The 19300-nt window shown below is 39.0% G+C and overlaps 1 protein-coding gene across 1 annotated transcript in view; it reads right to left on the reverse strand.

Moving 5' to 3' along the window:
- Positions 1-19300, reverse strand: part of LOC143032231 (pyrethroid hydrolase Ces2a-like) — a 261996-nt gene that overhangs the window by 92953 nt on the left and 149743 nt on the right. The window contains exons 5-7 of the mRNA XM_076196699.1: positions 13503-13690; positions 12679-12829; positions 8443-8612 (exon numbers count right to left, since the gene is read on the reverse strand). Of these exons, the coding sequence (XP_076052814.1) occupies positions 8443-8612; positions 12679-12829; positions 13503-13690 (509 nt within the window). The remainder of the gene's footprint in view (positions 1-8442; positions 8613-12678; positions 12830-13502; positions 13691-19300) is intronic.

The raw sequence follows: 19300 nt of genomic DNA on the forward strand, positions 1-19300 counted from the left end.
ACATTTCACATATAGTTACACTAATTCACCCATGAAATTTTAATGAGAAAATGTTATAGAAACCTAATTTATTGTGAGGAAAAATATTAAGCGTTCTTTTTGCCAGTATAACATAAGTTTTAGTTGTTCAGTAGCATATTCCCGCGTGACGTCACGTCGCACGGTCCTGAAAACATTTCACATAATTACACTAAAATGGGCATAATTCACCCATGACATTGGGTTATTTTAATGAATAAATAAAAATCTAATTTATCATGAAGAATAAAAGATTAAGCATGGTTTTTGTCAGTCTAGCATGGTTTTTAGTTGTCTAACATATTCCCGTGTGACGTCATGTCGCGCGGTCGTGAAAACATTTCACACATTTAGACTAAAATGGGCATAAACGTCCCATTGTGTTAGGATATTTTTATAGCTACCATATACCATATCAAGCGTTGCTGCAATGGATGAACGTGGTTCAAAGAGTAGAGTACAGAGGAAGAGGATGGTTTAACCACTTTTGGGCCTGGGTTACGAAGACGAAGTACCCAAAAGAAAGTGTGCAGAAAAACTATGCTCTTCGTAAAGAATTGACCAGGGAGCACAAGAATGAGTTTCCCCAACTTTACGCCTCACAAAAAAAAAAAAAAAAAAAACAGTAACAGCTACAATTAAGAGATTCCATAGGAAAATATTGGGGCTCAACAATATGTTACGAAATAAAAAAAATTACGTGTACTCTGATGAAGAGTACGATCTCATAATAGATTTCGACGGAGAAATTAAAGAGGAAGAATCGGAAAAATTTATGAAACATTATTTTGCAGGATATAAGAATTTTACTAAGAAAGGTGGCAAAAGCTGTCACGAGGAATACCAAAAGTATTACATCGATCGGAAATACAATGATTATATAAAAAACCGCAAACTCAAGGAAAAACAGTTTTTTAATAGGGCTTCAGAAGTGAGAAAATGTGAAGAGAGGAGAAAAAAGGAACATGGAATAGGAACGGGAAGCCGATAGAGCCGTAATAAAGAAGACAAGGAACGCAAGAAAGGGGAAAGTGAAGCCGATAGAGCCCGCAAAAAAGAAGACAAGGAACGCAGAAAAAGGGAAAGGGAAGCCGATAGAGCCCGTAAAAAAGATGAAATAGCAAAAAGAAAGGAGCAAAATAAAGCAAAAAAGTTGAAAAGGGCCAAGGAAGTGCAAATTCGGAAACGGATTAGGGAGTTAAATAAAACAGGGATTAACAGTGAAGTTAACCGATGATGAACAAGCCACGTTAGAAGAATTAAGGCAGGAGAGGAAAGAAAAGCATATCATTAGTGAAATTGCTCAAACTACCAAGGATTTGACCGGTAAGTTACTTGAAGATAGAGTTATTTGTCATAGCGTTGGTAAATTCGGTGCTTTTCGATGTAAAGTGCGACGCGTTGCTTTGAGCGAAGGAAAACAGGATGTTGTGTTGTTCTTTCAAATATCATTGCGTTTAACCGCCTTTTTTGCTTTACTTCCTTTGTGACACCCACCATATTACAAGATCCCTCTGAAAAATCGTTTGTTTATAATATTAGGGGTAATATCTATCAAAGATTGGGTTATATAAAGCCGCGTTATATGACAGAACGGATGAAAATAGAAAACTTAATAAAATCAGGAAACGGTATCGGTGACATGGAAATAAAGGATTGTGGGCAAGCGAAGACAAGTTTTCGTGTTGGCCAAAGTAATTACTGGCAAAAACAAGAGGAGTTCCTGGATTTGTATTTCTATTATGATCAGGAACAACAAATAAAATTGTGCACCCAAGTTACAAAGAATATAAACTATAAAAATAAAACCGTAGAATGGTAAAAGAAAACGTAAGCTAGACGTGAAAGAGAGTAAGGGAAATAGAGGATAACAAAAATATCGTAGAAGTTTTACAAAGATTCCTTTTGGCAAATAATAAGACAATTGGAGCTCTCTTAGCGGAATTTGAGAGTGCTAAGGAACTAATGGAGACTTATATGAAACAACAGGAAGTTATACCTGAGGTCGCAATAACATTAAAATCAGCTGAGGGGGTGAATACTAAGGAACACAAAGGTGTTTACAACTTGCCTACACCGAAAGCTCAAGTAGAGGCTATAGTGGATTTGGACCCGTCTGTCCCTGCAAACCAACGGGTTACCATCATGGTTGCCAGGTTTTCTACCAGGAAAAATGTCAACTTCTGACAAAATGCTGCCGAAAACTGCCAAATTATTTTTAAAATATGCCCCCCCCCAAAAAAAAAAAAAAAAAATGCCAACCATTACATTTTCTAAGATTTTTTTTTTCATATTGGTTTTACATGTGTAGTTAAAAATAATGTGTATAATTACAATTACAATATGAAAAATATTTTTTACTGTTGACTAGCCAATATAAAACAATACCACATGATATAACCAAGATCAATTCATATCATTCATGTACATGATCATTTAATTCTAATGGTACTGTAATGAACCACCATCCTCTGAAATAATTCTACTTACAAGACTATGTGTGAAAAGGAAAGAAAGATATGAACTTGCAAAAAAAAATATATATATATATTATACTTCATATTATGTGAGAGAGAAAAAATATTAACTAAAATAAAATGTATTACTCCATACATTATGTTTAAGTTCCTAGGTAAAAAATTTGGTATCCTCTACAATAAATTAAACGAGTTTATAAAACAGCCTCCTAGAGGCTCTGACATACATAAATAAAAAAATCATTTGTGATTTTCTAGATATAATCAAAAGCATCATCAGATTCAGAAATGTTTGATGAACCACTCCGTTCATACATATTTTCACTGGAGAAGAGCTGAAACATCCTTTGGCTAGGCACAAAATCTTTGTAACATTTCCCTCTGAAATGTAGATGAGTGCGGATGCGGATAACTACATCTAACATTTTCACTCCCATCCTGTTTCTTAACTTGTTCTTCACATAAGTGACATGTGAGAACACCCTTCAACCACAGCATTACTGACAGGGGCACTAGGCATGAAAGTGCATATTCAGAGATTTCTATGAAAGGGTGGGAGCCTGTTACCTTTTTGGAACCTACACCAACCCAAAAGGCTGTACTGTCTTCTGGTATTTTGCTGTTGAACACAGGTTCCTCATTCCAGTTTACATACAAAAATTTCCTGTAATGTTCTTCAATTTTACCAAAGTTACTTTCAATGAAATGTGGGAAGGGGAGATCTTGAAACTTTGCCCTCTCTAACTGATTACGAATCTTTACTGGGCTTAATGCTGACAACTTCTTGAAGTATTTTGAGTGGGAGGAAGGCGCCTTTCTAACTGCAGTATGGCTTCATTGATGAAATACACTTGCAACTTGATGCAAGTAAAAGAATCTCTTATCACGACCGGGTATTTAAAAACGCCAGAAAAAATGCCACCCAACAAATTTTCCTGCCAAACACAGTAAAAAAAAAAAAATGCCAAAAAATGCAAAATTTGGCATTAAAAACGTCAATCTGGCAACCCTGGTTACCATACGTTCTCCCAAAGTAGATACGAAATATGATACCTTCATTCTAAGTCACACAAACTACTTTTACGATATATTCCAATATCCACTACTAATACCTCACGGAGATAAGGGTTATACGCACAATTTGAAAAGGCAAAAGAAGGTAAACGCGCTGAGTTCAGCTAAGATTGATGTACCAAAGGATGGTAAAAGATTATCACCATGTATGTATTACGCAAACCTTTACATTGAAAGAAAGGATGTCTTCAATTATTTGACTAAAGGACGCATGCTTTTTCAGCAATTTGTCGTAGATAATTGCGTTAAAGTAGAATCACACAGACTATACTTTATAGTTGACAACCAGGCATCTATACGCAGAGAAAGGTGTGACATATTAAAGGCGGACGTTGCGTCGGCCAAAGAAAGGGGCCAAAGAATTATAATCCCACCAACTTTTGTGGGCGGTCCGCGTTACATGAAACAGCGCCAGCAGGATGCATTGGCGTTTGTAACACACTACGGGAGTCCCGATTTCTTTATTACGTTTACGATGAACCCAAAATGGGAAGAGCTGCGGGCAGCTGTCGTAGAAATGAAAGGGAATCCAAATACCGGCTGCTGCGATAGACCCGATTTGGTTGGTCGGGTGTTTAAGTTAAAAGTAGAGGCTTTAATACATGATTGTACTAAAAATCACATTTTTGGCATAGTTAAAGCATTTCTATACAGCATTGAATGGCAAAAACGAGGTCTGCCTCACGTTCACATTCTTTTATGGATGGAATTTAGGGTAACAGCGGAATTTGTCGATGAAATCATATGTGCCGAAATTCCTGATAAAGAAAAGGAACCCAGATTGTACGAGATCGTAACAACTTGCATGATTCATGGGCCTTGCATCAGCTTTGATGAAACTAACGTTTGTTGTAAGGAAAGGTTAAAGAAGAATGGTGTTTGTGGTAAAATCTTTCCAAAACCATGTCGGAATAATATATTATTTGGAAATAACGGTTATCCCCAATACAGGCGTCGTGCTCCAGGAGAGGGAGGCTTTACGTTCGAATGTAAGATCAAAGGAAAGACCATTACTGTGGATAATCCCTGGGTCGTGCCCTATAATCCTTATTTATGCCTATAATACAACGCTCACATCAACGTGGGGTGTTCGAACTCCATCAAGTGCATAGCGTACGTTACAAAGTAGGTAAACAAGGGGTGTGATAAGATTCTATACACCAAACATAAGGAAGGCGAGCCGGTAAACGAAGTGCGTAACTACCTCAAGGTAAGGTACATAAACGCAAACGAAGCTACTTGGAAGATCTTCAAGTTCCCAATCCATAGGAGCTTCCCACCGATTACTTCGCTCGATTTGCACTTGGAAAATGAGAATGAAATTTATTACAGAGAAACTGATTTGGAGCACAAGATCAGCGAACAAGCAAATCAAGATACCCAATTAACAGCATTTTTCAAGCTTTGCAAAACGAACGAGTTTGCTAAAACCTTGTATTACCCCGAAGTTCCAAGTCACTTTGTGTACGATAAAGACAAGCACACGTGGCATGAGAGGATGACAAAAACTTCATCTTTGGGGCGTATGCGAGCCGTCGACACTAAGACGGTTGAATTATTCTACCTCAGAATGCTCCTGACACACAAGAAAGGTCCTACGGGTTACACAGATCTGCGTACAGTAGACGGGGTCCTTTACGATACCTTTCGGGAAGCCGTAAAAGTGATGGGTTTGTTGAATGACGAGGAAACGTGGAAGAAAACTATAATTGAAATTATAAACCACACCAATGATCGATCGCAATTGCGTGCTACATATGCAAGTATGTTGGTGTTCTCTGATTTGGAAGACCAATCGGATATCTGGAAAGAAACGAGGGAATTATTTGCGAGCGATTTCTTAAGAAGTTCGGGTTTAGACGAATACAATGACGAAATCTACTTGGATGCGCTCGATGACATACAACAACAGGTTTGGAGCCGTGGTGGTGGTGAGATAAGCGCTTATGGATTGCCTCCTTCAAGGGGAAAAGAATAAACCTCAAGTGTAATTAGACGCGAAAAAGCTTATAATACCGATAGATTGAAAGAAGAGGTTTCAGAAAAGATTGTATTACTTAACAAGGAACAGCGTGCTATTTACGATGCCGTAATGGAGTGTGCAAATAACAGGCGTTCTGGCGTTTTTCTCCTGAATGCCCCTGGCGGGACGGGGAAATCGTTTGTGTTGAACCTGTTGCTAGATACTGTGCGTGCAAATGGTGAAATAGCATTAGGTGCTGCTTCCTCGGGTATTGCTACTACAGTTTTACACGGAGGCCGAACGGCCCATAATATGTTCAAAATTCCAATAATGGAGCACAATGAAGTGAAACCGTGTAGCATAAGCTAAATTCGGAGCTTGCAAGGCTGATTAAGATGACTTCACTTATAGTTTGGGACGAAGTGGTGATGACTAACAAAAATACAATAACTGCATTGGATTGCACTGCTAAAGACATAACGGGTAACAAACATTGTTTTATGGGTGGCATTCCGTTCGTTCTCCACTCACAGAGGTGAGTGGAGAATGGTTGTATATGGATGATGTTGTGACTGCATGGGGAGAAATGGGCGGGGGGGTGGGGTAGTGTGTGTGAGTGAGTTTTGACGCAGCCCGAAGGGATTTCTCCCCGTCCTCTCCTTATATGCAAGGGGGGACGGAGAGGGGGGGTCGCCGATTAAATGAAGCGGCCTTGCTGTGGATGTGCTGTGTCCTGCGACACTGCTTCTGACCCAGGGCGGTGGGCAGGGTGCAGGGATGACCCGTCATCCAGGGGGTGCTCAGATGAGAGGAAGGGTGATAGGGGTGTGGAGTGTATTTAGGGATGAAATGGGTGGGAGTGTTTTTATGCCTTTCCCTTTTTGGCTACCTCCCTTGGAAGGGGGAAAAAGCCTTGGTATATGTATGTATTGAGACATTCTGACAGGTTGATGTAAGCGGAATAGGAAACACAGGAGTCTTAGTCTTGAGTTTATTCCTGACTAGTTTCGCAGGTATGCTTTTTCAAAGGTATTCCTTTTTCAAAGGTATTCCTTTGAAAAAGCATACCTGCGAAACTAGTCAGGAATAAACTCAAGACTAAGACTCCTGTGTTTCCTATTCCGCTTACATCATATGTATGTATGTATGTATTCCGTTCGTGTGTCCGGGTGATTTTCGACAGATTTTGCCCGTCATCAGAGGCGGAGGTAAGAATGAAGAGTTGAAGTATAACATCAAGAACGCGTTTTTCTGGGAGGATTTACGTAAGTTCAAATTAGTACAAAATGTTAGATTGAAGGCTGAGGATAAAGAAAACAGGGCATTCGCAGAAAATTTGTTACGGATTGGCATGGGTGAAACAGGTAGATTTAGGTTTCCAAAGAAATTTGGTATTTTGGTCAGAACAAGGGATGATGTAATCGAAAAGGTCTACGAAGAGCTCGAAGCTAAAGCCAACAGCTATCTATATTTCCAAAAAAGAGCCATAATATGTCCTAGAAACGAAGGCGTGGATTACATAAATGAGGTGATCTATGAAAGAATCAAAGGTGATGAACATATATACAGGAGTGAGGATAAACCGATCGGAAATGATGAAATTGAAATTCAAACTTCGGTATATAAAAAAATTAATTCTCCTTCTGTTCCGTTACACGAGTTGAAACTAAAGGTAGGATGCGTTATCATGATAATGCGAAACCTATGTCCACCTAAACTTTGTAACGGTACTCGTATCATGGTTACGAATCTGGCAAAGAACATAATTGTCGGGAAGATTTTAGGTGGGGTGTTTAACGGTGTTCAGGTCATTATTCCAAGGATTTCCCTAGCATCCAACGATACACCCGTCAACTTCTCCCGAAGACAATTCCCCGTCAAATTAAGTTTTGCTATGACAATTAATAAGTCGCAAAGGCAAAATTTTGACAAATGTGGGTTATTGTTGGATTTGTCCGATTGTTTTGCCCATGGACAGCTCTATGTGGCATGTTCAAGGGTTACAAACTGGGACTCATTAATTATCTTCCGAGGTTACCATAAGGTTAATGGTGAATGTGTGGTGAAAAATCCGGCAAACGTGGTATATATAGAAATTTTTTCGGACATGCCATCCATTAGGGAGGGAGAGTCTTTAGTGAAAGGTAACGACAGCGAACAGGTAATTCCAGAAGAGGAACCTGAATTGGGAACCGTTGAGATTCCTGCTTCAGCTTATAATATTAGTGAAGAAGCCGCAACGGCAATGATCCTGCCTGATTAAGACTATGCCGTCGACGAATCAGAATCAGACACATCTGTCCCCCTTAAGGTTTGGGAAAGGACTTTCCAAGAAAAAGAAGAACTGAAACAAGAAATATCTCAACTCCTCGAGATCATAAGGAATATTTCAAAACGGGATGCCGATGAGTACATCGAGAGTGTACCATTGGGAAAAAAATTAAAATAAAAGAGACCGGAGGTCCTGGAGCGAGCGAAGCGAGCGACTGAGAGCGAAGCGAGCGACTGAGAGCGAAGCGAGCAAGCGCCGCAGGCCAAGGCACCCACGGCGTAGCCGGTGCCTCTATCTATGTATATAAAAAAATAAAGTTTTCCAGTTTTTAAAATTTCCTTGCGTTTTTATGACCACCTTCCGACACCTTCCGAAATCCGGCAAAAATGTTCCATTGTGTAAGGAATCTGATCGGCTGAGGAGACAACTGATTGGCCGAGAGTGGTGACGTCACGGCAACGGAGACGACTGATTGGACGAGAACACTGACGTCACAGCAACGGAGACGATTGATTGGTCGCGAGCGAAAGGCAGGGATCTAGCGCCGCAGGCCAAGGCACCCACGGCGTAGCCGGTGCCTTGTTTCTTAAAAGAATATTTATGAATAATGCCTTATCCCCAGATTCTGTAAGCTTTACCTGAATAAACCCCTCCTGATCGGCCTCAAAGATACTGATGTTCTGATGACCAACATAGTAATCAAGGAGTTTCCTGTAGCAATGTCTGCACATTCTGAGGTTAAAGACACTCTCTCCAATACGGGAAAAGTCGTTTGAAGACCAATTGTTGTTTTGAGCCACTTTCAGTACTGCAATGTAGAAATCAGTGACATTATGTCAATACGGGTACTTGAACACAATAATTGTAGGACTGTAACACTTCTTTATAAACACTATAGTTCCACAACTGATTTAAGGCTACCTTGAATATAACTGATGAAATTTCTTTTACCTTTCAGTACTCTTTTCCAATTTTGTTATCATTATTTCAGTTACAGTAATCCTGATTATTCCGATTGACATACATACATATACCAAGGCTTTTTCCCCCTTACAAGGGAGGTAGCCAAAAAGGAAAAGGCATAAAATCATTCCCACCCATTTCATCCATGAATACACTCCACACCCCTCCACCCTCCCTCTTATCTTAGCACCTCCTGGATGACGGGTCATCCCTGCACCTTGTCCACTGCCCTGGGTCAGAAGCAGTGTCGCAAGACACAGCACATCCACAGCAAGGCCGCTTCATTAAATCGGCGACCCCCCTCTCCGTCCCCCCAGGCATAAAAGGAGAAGACGGGGAGAAATCCCTTCGGGATGCGTCAAATTTTGCTCACACATACTACCTCACCCCCCCCCCCATCTCCCCGCCCATTCCACCTCATGCTATCACAACATCATCCATATACAACCATTCTCCATTCACCCCTGTCTTCTGTCCTCTCCCGTCCTTCCTTAACAGACATTCCCCTCTTCCTCAAAGCCCCATTCACCCCATCCATCCACCTCATCCTAGGACGTCCCCTCATGTTCACTCCCTCCACATCTACCTTCCATACCTCTTTTACTAGTCTTTCTTCACTCATTCTTTCCATGTGTCCAAACCATCCTAATACTCTTTCATCAACCCTATCTCCCAACTCCCTTTCCACCCCCGTTCTTCTCCTCACCTCCTCATTTCTCACTCTATCTAGCCTAGTAACCCCCATCATACTTCTCAGACACCTCATTTCAAACACATTCAAATTCCTTCTCTCTTCCTCTCTTATGTTCCATATTTCTGCCTCATACAGTGCTGTTGGCACAATCACTCCTTCATACAGTCTCCTCTTAGCATCCATTCCCAAATGTCTATTCCTCATTACACTCTTCAATCCACCAAGGCATTTACTTGCTTCTCTCAATCTACATTCTACCTCCACCTTCACTCCACCTTTTCCTGCCACATTTGCACCCAAGTATCTAAAACTATCCACTTCCTCCAGTCGCTCTCCCTTAATGCTCACTTCCAGTCTACTGCCACTTTCACCCCTTGTACATCTCATCACCTTACTTTTACCCACATTTATCTTTAGCTTTCTTCTATCACATACTCTCCCAAACTCCGTCACCAACTTCCTCAGTCCCTCCTCCGATCCTGCCACAAGCACAGTGTCGTCAGCAAACAACAACTGGCTCACCTCCCATTTTTCTCCATTTTCTTTAACCATCTCCAATCCCTGACCCACTACCCTTGCATTTACCTCTCGCACCACCCCATCCATGTATAAGTTGAACAGCCAGGGCGACATAACGCATCCTTGACGAAGTCCCACCTTTACCTCGAACCACTCACTCTCTCCATTTCTAATCCTCACACAAGCTCTACTACTCTCATAAAAACTCTTGACAGCTCCTAAAAGATTTCCTCCTATCCCATATATCTGCATAACCTCCCACAATGCCTTTCTGTCTACCCTATCGTAAGCCTTTTCCAGATCCATAAAAGACCAAAAAACATCCTTCCCCTTTCCTATAGCTTTCTCACATATTTGTCTTACCACAAAGATCTGATCTACACAACCTCTACCCGTCCTAAATCCACACTGTTCTTCACCAATTACTCCCTCTGTTCCTCTCCTAATCCTCTCAATCAAGATCCTCCCATAAGCCTTCCCAACTACACTTAACAAGCTAATCCCTCTGAAACTACTACATTTACACTTGTCCCCTTTTCCTTTTTAAATTGGAACTATACAGGCACTCCTCCAGTCCTCCGGCACTCTACCCTCTCTCCAGCAAACATTAAATAACCTCACCAGCCAGTCCACCATCACTGTACCTCCTTTTTTTTTTTAAACATTCTGCATGGCATCCATCCAGACCAGGTGCCTTACCTGCTTTCACCATCTTAACTGCCTTCACTTCAGCCTTCCTTATTTCTCCTCCATCTTCCTCACTCATCACTCTCATTTTCTTAGCATTTCCCACTGCAACTATCTTTCCCTCCTTATCCTCCTTCACATTTAGCAACTCCCTAAAATATTCTGCCCATCTTCCCCTTACTGCCTCCTCTTCCATTATCATCTCTCCATCTGCACCTTTTACCATTTCTTCTCTACTTGATTCGCCTCCTCTTCCTCTCTTAATTTCTTTCCAAAACATCTTTTTATTTCAATTTTTTCTGTCATACTCTTACCCCACTTCACATCTGCTCTCCTCTTTGCCTCCTTTACCTTTTTCTTTACTTCTCTTTTCTTTTCTTTGTACCTCTCATATGACTCCCTCGTCCTATTTTGTAACCAATCTGTGAAAGCTCGCTTCTTCTCTTCTACAGCCTTCTTTGTTTCCTCATCCCACCATTCACTACCCTTCCTTCTATTTCCTCCTGTCCTTCTTGTTCCACACACCATCCTTGCACACTTTGTGACTCCCTCCTTGAACCATCCCTATTCCTCCTCCACACCTAGCTTTACTCTATCCTTCACTCCCTCCCACTCCTCCTTCAGCCTCTTCTTGTACTCCTTCTCCTTTTCCTTTAAAGAGTTCACTCTAAGCAACTCCCTACCTTTTGTCCCTTTCCTCTTTCTCCATCTATCCTCCACTCTCAACTTACCTTCCAACAAAAAATGATCTGATATTCCCCCACCCTCTCCCCTTAGCACATGTACATCCTTAACTCTTCCTATCATAGTCCTATTTACCACTACATAATCCATCAACGCTCTATCTACCACCCTTCCATCCACCACCCTCTCCCATGTGTACTTATGCTTGACTTTCTTCCGAAACACTGTATTTGCTATCATCAACTCTCTTTTTAGACACATTTCCACCATCAACTCTCCACTACGATTCTTTCCTGGAACTCCACATTTCCCAACCACTCCATCAATTGGACCATTTCCTACCCTAGCATTAAGGTCTCCCAGTACTATTACATTGACATTTCTCCCTAAATCCTCTATGCACTCATTTAAATCTATCCAAAAGGCCTCCCTTTCTTCTACACTCTTCTCACTGCCAGGCCCATATGCACTTACAAAGACCCACATCTCCTTTCCCAGTTTCACCTTCATCCACATTATCCTTGAGGAAACCTCCTTCCACTCCACTACACGTTTACCTATCTCTTCACTTACTAGAATAGCCACCCCTTCCCTCCCTCGCCCTCTCTTCACTCCTGATAACCTCCCACTTACACTCCCAAACTTACATTCACCCTTCCCTTTCAACTTAGTTTCACTCAAAGCTAACACATCCATCTTTCTTCTCACAAACATACTACCTATCTCTTCCCTTTTACTCTCATCTGTGCCACATCCATGCACATTAAAAGACCCAAACCTTAGGGTGCTGGTCGGAAAACTCCCAGACCCTCTTATGCCTTTACTTTTTCGTTCAGGAATGTCCCCTGTGGGGCTACAAGGAGAAGGATGCCTAGTCCCTTTCTTCTCGCCTCTTACGATCCAAGTGGAAATACTTGGTGGCAGTATTCTTTTCCCCCACCACAGGGAATTCACCCACCACAGAAAATGAATACTCAGAGAAATGGTACAGGACAGCAGCAAGGGGTTGGGGGACAGCATAACAGAGGGACAGTCGTAGTATAAAACTGTCATCATTTCTCTATGAAGAGTTTTCCTCTATCATAGACAAAATGATGTGTGGCTCTGGTCCGTAGGGGCGCCCCATATAGACCCTAAAGTATCAACTGCATGCTACTTTGCCACAATAACAAGCAGCCAATACCCCAGACGGGGTCCGATTGACACTTTCAGAATTTAATTTTAATGTGTTGCTACCACATGATCTATTTCAATAAATACTGGAAATCTCCAGTACTGAAAGGGTTCAGCAGACAAACATTACTACCAAAAGAGTCTACTGACTTACTTAAACCTGCCATGGCACCCTCATCTTTGTTATAGCCTGAAATAATGTCAACATCATTCTGAAGTCCTTTACTCATCAAGACTTCGGGCCTCTCTGGAAGGAACTTCCCGTCTGCCCGAGGCAGGAAGTAGTTCGAGAAGAGCCAGATATTCTGTAGCAGGAGGAAGAAACTTTGTATGAAAAATGACTTACAACCTCAAAATGTGGTATTTAACCATCTCACTGAAGTATCATACTTGATACATTTTCTTCTGGATGACATCTGATCTAATTTGGCATAGTGACTGCTCCATGAGTTAAATGGATCATAACTATTTTAAATGATGATTGATTGCACTATGACAAAACAATTTCATTAAGCTATGCTCTAAAGCTTGTTGGACCAGCTAGAAGGAAGTAGCTTGAGTCTGTGCCAAAGGTGTATACTGTAATTAAGCCCTTGTAAACCAGCATGATCTCAAAGATGGTGATCCACCATTTTACAGATTTTCTTGGAAAAAATGTCATGCCTATATATTGTTCTTGCACTATTTCATTATGTACCAGTATACCAGTATAAACCCATTACATGTATGCTTTGTTAAAATTTGGGGCTAATTAATTATTTATGTAAGAATGGTATTTAACAGGCAGGTATCTCTCTTTTAGTCCATAAAATGAAGGGTTGACAATGGTTAGATTACCTTTTACCATTTATTTATTAATATGCCTTATTTTTCTGGTTACCACAATATTGTTCAGCTATAGAAGGTAACCCCTGTCTGGTAAAATGCTGAGAATAGTTATCATTATGTAAGGACAAATAAAATGAATTAGGTACTCACAGCATACATGGAAACGATGTTGACAATGTCTTCTGCATCAGCTTCTTGTAGGCAAGGAAGGAGGTTCTGGCTTTCACTTGAACAGTTGAACTTGGCTGCCAGGTCTTCAATCAGAAAGCCATCTTCTGGCTCAACTGCCCAGCTGGCTATGGCAGTGCCTGACTGCATAATAGCCCTTGTGAATAAACCTGGAAATATTAAAGCTGTTGGAGCAAATAACAGGGTCTCCTTCATTGCAGTGACACCATACAAAGACTACTAGATCTTGTTTCAGTAATGATATACAAATGATGGTTTTCTGAAATGGATATTCATATAGTGTGCACTTGCTTAAATTATGTTCACTCAGTTGTAATATACAAGAAATGATTCTATCTCTTTTCTGCATTCTTTCAAAATCCAGTTTGCTATTTCATCTGGTCCATGTGATTTTCTAACATCATTATTTCATTCTTTGTTATTTCTATTTCTTTCATAGGGGGGACTTTCTCTTTCCATTCGATCTCTTCTGGTTGTATATTCTCCCTTGTAAACACTGATTTAAAATGCTTGTTCATAATTTCCGCCATTTCTATTTCCTCTGTGTATTCAACTCCTTGTCTTAATTTCTCCAAATCTTGTTTGTTTTTCAGTTTGTTGGTTACAAATCTGTAGAATAGTTTTGGTTGATCTTTACATTTTTCTATGACATCTTTTTCATATTTTCTCTTTTTCTCTCTGCACGCTTGTACATATTCATTTCTATAACAAGCATATATTTCCCATTTTCAGGTCTTTTGTTGTTCTTCAATTTGGTCCAAGCTTTGTCTCTTTTGTCTTTTAACACTCTACAACTTTTGTTGTACCAGCACTTTACATATTCTTTTTCTTGTTTTTGTCAAAATATTCCATTTCTCTTCTACTGTTGTATCTTCTTTGTGTATTCTTTCCCAGTTTTCATTTTGAAAGAATTCTCTTATTTTATCTTTTTTTCATGGATCAATCTTCCTTTTCTATATTGTTCATTTCTTTTCATGTATTTTTTCATTTAATTCTAGTTCTATCTATATGTGGTCACTTTTACTTATTGGTGCCTGGTATTCTATCTTTTCCACTTTTTCAGGTTCTGATGTGATTATTAGGTCTAGTCTCGATGGTTCTTCTTCATTTCTATACCTAGTGTTCTCTTGGATCCATTGTGTCATTGTGTGGTCAATAATCATCTCAAGTAGAACATTTCCCCATGAGTCTTCTCCACCCTTTACGGTCATCTCTTCCCAGCAGATTTCTTTGCAATTAAAGTCGCCCATCATAACTATTCTTCCTCCATCTTCCATTATCTTGTTTAGTGTTATTCTTGTGTCTTCTAACATACTTTTATGTTCACTCTCTTCCCACGAGGCTGTTTTTGGGGGCACGTAGTTTATTACAAACTTTCTGCTCTTCTTATCTCTGTCTTCTACTTCTATCACAATCATCTCTACTCTATTCTTTCCATATGTGACACTCTTCACGTTTATATCCTTCTTAGCCAGGAACATAACTCCACCCCCTTGTTTTATCTCTCTGTTTCTAATCCAATAATTATATGCATTGTGTCCTATGCTGTTGGGTGGTAGTGGACCTTTTAATTTTGTCTCAACAATTCCCATTATGTCCAGGTCTTTTTTCTTCAGATACTCATTCAGTTCATTTAGTCCTGTTATTAATCCATCTATATTTGTGTAGGATACTCTTAACTTTCTGTTATTTCCATTGTATTCTCTGTTTTTTTTTTGTTTTTTGTTTTTCTCTCTGTTATGGTCCATTTCTTCAATTTCATATTCACTACTCTCCAGTAGAATTCTTGTTTTTTTTTTTTAATCCGTTCTGGTCTCGTTTTTTTCTTTAGCTTCTTTCCTTTTCATTTTTTTTCTCTCTTTTCTCTTTATTCATTTCTCTTTTTATCCATACCTTTTTATATTGTTCACTTGCTGCTAGCTTCCCTGTTTTTGCTAAAATATTCTCTGCTGTTGTTTGTGATCTGAATTTAATCTTAATTGGTATGGTCTTATCTGTAATATACTTTCCGAGACTAAACTTCTCTTCAATTTGTTTCATTATTTCAGGTTCATCTTCCTGAATTAATTCTAGTAATCTGCTTACTTTTTCATTTTCCTCCTTGATTCTTGTGGTTCTATCTGGGTTATGTTTCTCTTCCATTCCTAATATAATTATACATTTCTTTTTATCTGCTAAGTCTCTTACAATATTCTCCTTTTGTCTCATCAGTTTGATAACTGAGTCTTCAGTTTGTTCTTTCATTTGCTGTTTGATTATATAAGTAAATGCAACTTTACTATTTTCCTGTATCTTCTTGCACCCCTGTGCCTCTTTTGCTATTTCTTCTTTATTGTCTTTATTGTTCCTTTTTAATTCTTCATTCTCCTCTTTTACTTCTCTTAACTGTCTTTTTAGTTCTTCTATTTCATCAGTTAAGTTTTTGTTCGCCTTCTCTAGTTCTTCCAATCTTTTAACCCTTTCCGCAATTTTTGACATTCTACCGAACCTAATCTCCCAATGTTCGGTCATTTGTTCAAGTTTTTCCTCCAGTTTTGCCAGTCGGGGGAGGTTGGTATCCGCCCCCCCTCATTAAATCCATGGAAATTATTATCCTCACCTTCTATTGTGCTGCTCTTATCTATGTTTCTAATCTTTACATTTTTGTTAGTCCCTTCATCATCACTAAATTGCTCTGGCCCGCGCTTGTTTACATGGCGTCTGCCTGCCTGGACCAAGTCCTCTCCTTCCTCATTTCCTTCCATTTCCCTCAGTAATCCCTCCCCTTCTCCCTTTTTCTCACTTTCCCACTACACCACGAGCAATCCCCTTCCCTGTAAATACAATAGGTACTTCCATTGCGTTGAGATCCACGAATATTTCACTTTTTCTTCAGGACGTCAATCGTCGCCGTCCGTCCGACGTAAGTATGTGTGTATTTACCTAGTTGTATTTACCTAGTTGTATTTTATGGGAAGGGGAGCTATGCTCGTGGGGTCCCGTCTTCATATCTCATTTTATCTAAACTATTTTTAAATTCATGTATTGTTTTTGCACAAACCACTTTCTCATCTAACTTGTTCCAACTGTCTATTACTCTGTGAGGAAAGCTGTTATTTTTCAAATCTCTTCTATAGCTGTCTTTTTTTATTTTCTTTCCGTGTCCTCTTGTATTTCTGTCATCCCATTTTATCAGATTCTCTCTATCAGTAATTTCTATGCCTTTCATGATTCTGTAAATAGCTATCAAATCTCCTCTCTCTCTTCTTTGCTCTAGTGTCTGTAGTTCAAGTTTTTCTAGTCTCTCTTCATATAATAGTTTTGAGAGCGTTGGTGCCAATTTTGTAATTGCTCTTTGTATTCTTTCAAGTTTTTTTTATACATTTTTTGTACTTGGTGACCATATCGTTGCTGCATATTCCAATCTTGGTCTTGTCAGGGTGATTAGGATTTTCTTCACCATTTCTTCATCCAGGTATGTAAATGCAACTTTGATTGTTCTTATTAAATTATAAGTTTCTCCAAAAATCTTATTTATATGTTTCTCAGGTGACATATTATTCATAACAATGACTCCCAGGTCCTTCTCATTTTCTACTTTTTTTTATTCCTTCTTCTCCCAATTTATATGATCCTGTTATTCTGTTTTTGCTTTTTCCAAATTCCATTATACTACACTTTTTTGTATTGAACTCCATCTCCCACTTCCTACTCCATTCCTGTACTATATTTAGATCTCTCTGTAGTGATTCACAATCTTCTTCAGTTTTCACTCTTTTCAGTAGTTTTGCATCATCTGCAAAGAAGCTCATATAGCTTTCTATTCCTTCATCCATATCATTAATATATATAGCAAACATTATTGGGGCCAGAACTGTTCCCTGCGGAACACCGCTTATTACTTCATCCCATTTTGAGTGCTGGTCTCTTATCACTACTCTCATTTTTCTTTCTTGCAAAAAGTCTTCCATCCAATTTAGTAGTTTGCCCTGTATTCCTCCTTCAGTTCCTAATTTCTTAAGCAACTTCTTATGTGGTACTTTGTCAAAAGCTTTCTTTAGGTCTAGAAATGCACAGTCCGCCCATCCATCTCTTTCTTGTATTATATCTATTAGCCTTGAATAGAAACATATTAAATTGGTGACGCATGATCGTCCTTGTCTGAATCCAAATTGCCTTGGATTTAACACTTTGTTTTTTTCTAAATATTTTACCCATCTACTTTTGATAATTCTTTCACAAATTTTTGCTATTGTACTTGTTAGAGAGACTGGTCTATAGTTGGTAGGTACTATATTTGCTTTTTTCCAATCTTCTGGAACTTTTCCTTCTTTCAAGGAACTGTTTAGTATGCTATTTATTTTGTCTGGCAGTTCATTCCTGCATTCTTTCAGTATCCAGTTTGCTATTTCATCTGGTCCATGCGATTTTCTGACATCAAGATTACTCAAGTGTGTCAATATTTCATTCTTTGTTACTTCTATTTCTTCCATAGGGGGGACTTTCTCTTTCCATTCAATCTCTTCAGGTTGTATGTTCTCCCTTGTAAACACTGATTTAAAATGTTTGTTCATAATTTCCGCCATTTCCATTTCCTCAGTGTATTCAACTCCCTCTTGTCTTAATTTCTCCAAGTCCTGTTTGTTTTTCAGTTTATTGTTTACAAATCTGTAGAATAGTTTTGGTTGATCTTTACACTTTTCTATGACATCTTTTTCATATTTTCTCTTTTCCTCTCTGCACGTTTGTACATATTCATTTCTATAACAGGTATATATTTTCCATTTTTCAGGTCTTCTGTCTTTTTTCCATCTGGTCCAGGCTTTGTTTCTTTTGTCTTTTAGCTCCCTACAACTTTTGTTGTGCCAGCATTTTACATATTCTTTTTCTTGTTTTTGTCTTGGGACATACTTTTCCACTCCTTTTTTGTAAATTTTTGTCAAAATATTCCATTTCTCATCCACTGTTCTTTCTTCTTTGTATATTTCTTCCCAGTTTTCTTGTTGAAAGAATTCTCTTATTTCATCAAAGTTTGTTTTTTCATACATCATTCTTCCTTTTCTATATTGCTCATTTCTTTTCCTATATTTTTCTTCATTAAGTTCCAGTTCAATCAATATGTGGTCACTTTTGCTTATTGGTGTTTTATATTCAATCTTGTCCACTATTCTAGGTTCAGATGTAATTATTAAGTCTAATCTCGATGGTTCTTCTTCATTTCTATACCTGGTGTTCTCCTGTATCCATTGTGTCATTGTATGGTCAGTAATCATCTCAAGTAGAGCGTTTCCCCATGAGCCGTCTCCACCCTTTACTGTCATTTCTTCCCAGCAGATTTCTTTGCAATTAAAGTCGCCCATAATAACTATTCTTCCTCCATCTTCCATTATTTTATTTAATGTTATCTTTGTGTCCTCTAACATACTTTTATGTTCACTCTCCTCCCATGAGGCTGTTTTCGGTGGCACATAATTTATCACAAATTTTCTGCTCTTCTTATCTCTGTCTTCCACTTCTATCATAATCATCTCTACTGTATTCTTTCCATATATGACACCCTTCACGTTTATATCCTTCTTAGTCAGGAACATAACTCCACCCCCTTCCTTTTTCTCTCTGTTTTTAATCCAATAATTATATGCATCATGTCCTACACTGTTGGGTGGTAGTGGGCCTTTTAATTTTGTTTCTACAATTCCCATTATGTCTGGTTCTTTTTCTTTCAAATAATCATTCAGCTCATTCAATCCTGTTATTAATCCATCTATATTTGTGTAAGA

This window comes from Oratosquilla oratoria, chromosome 13, assembly GCF_046742065.1.
Source record: "Oratosquilla oratoria isolate Oo_2021 chromosome 13, ASM4674206v1, whole genome shotgun sequence".
Taxonomy (NCBI): Eukaryota; Metazoa; Arthropoda; class Malacostraca; order Stomatopoda; family Squillidae; genus Oratosquilla; species Oratosquilla oratoria.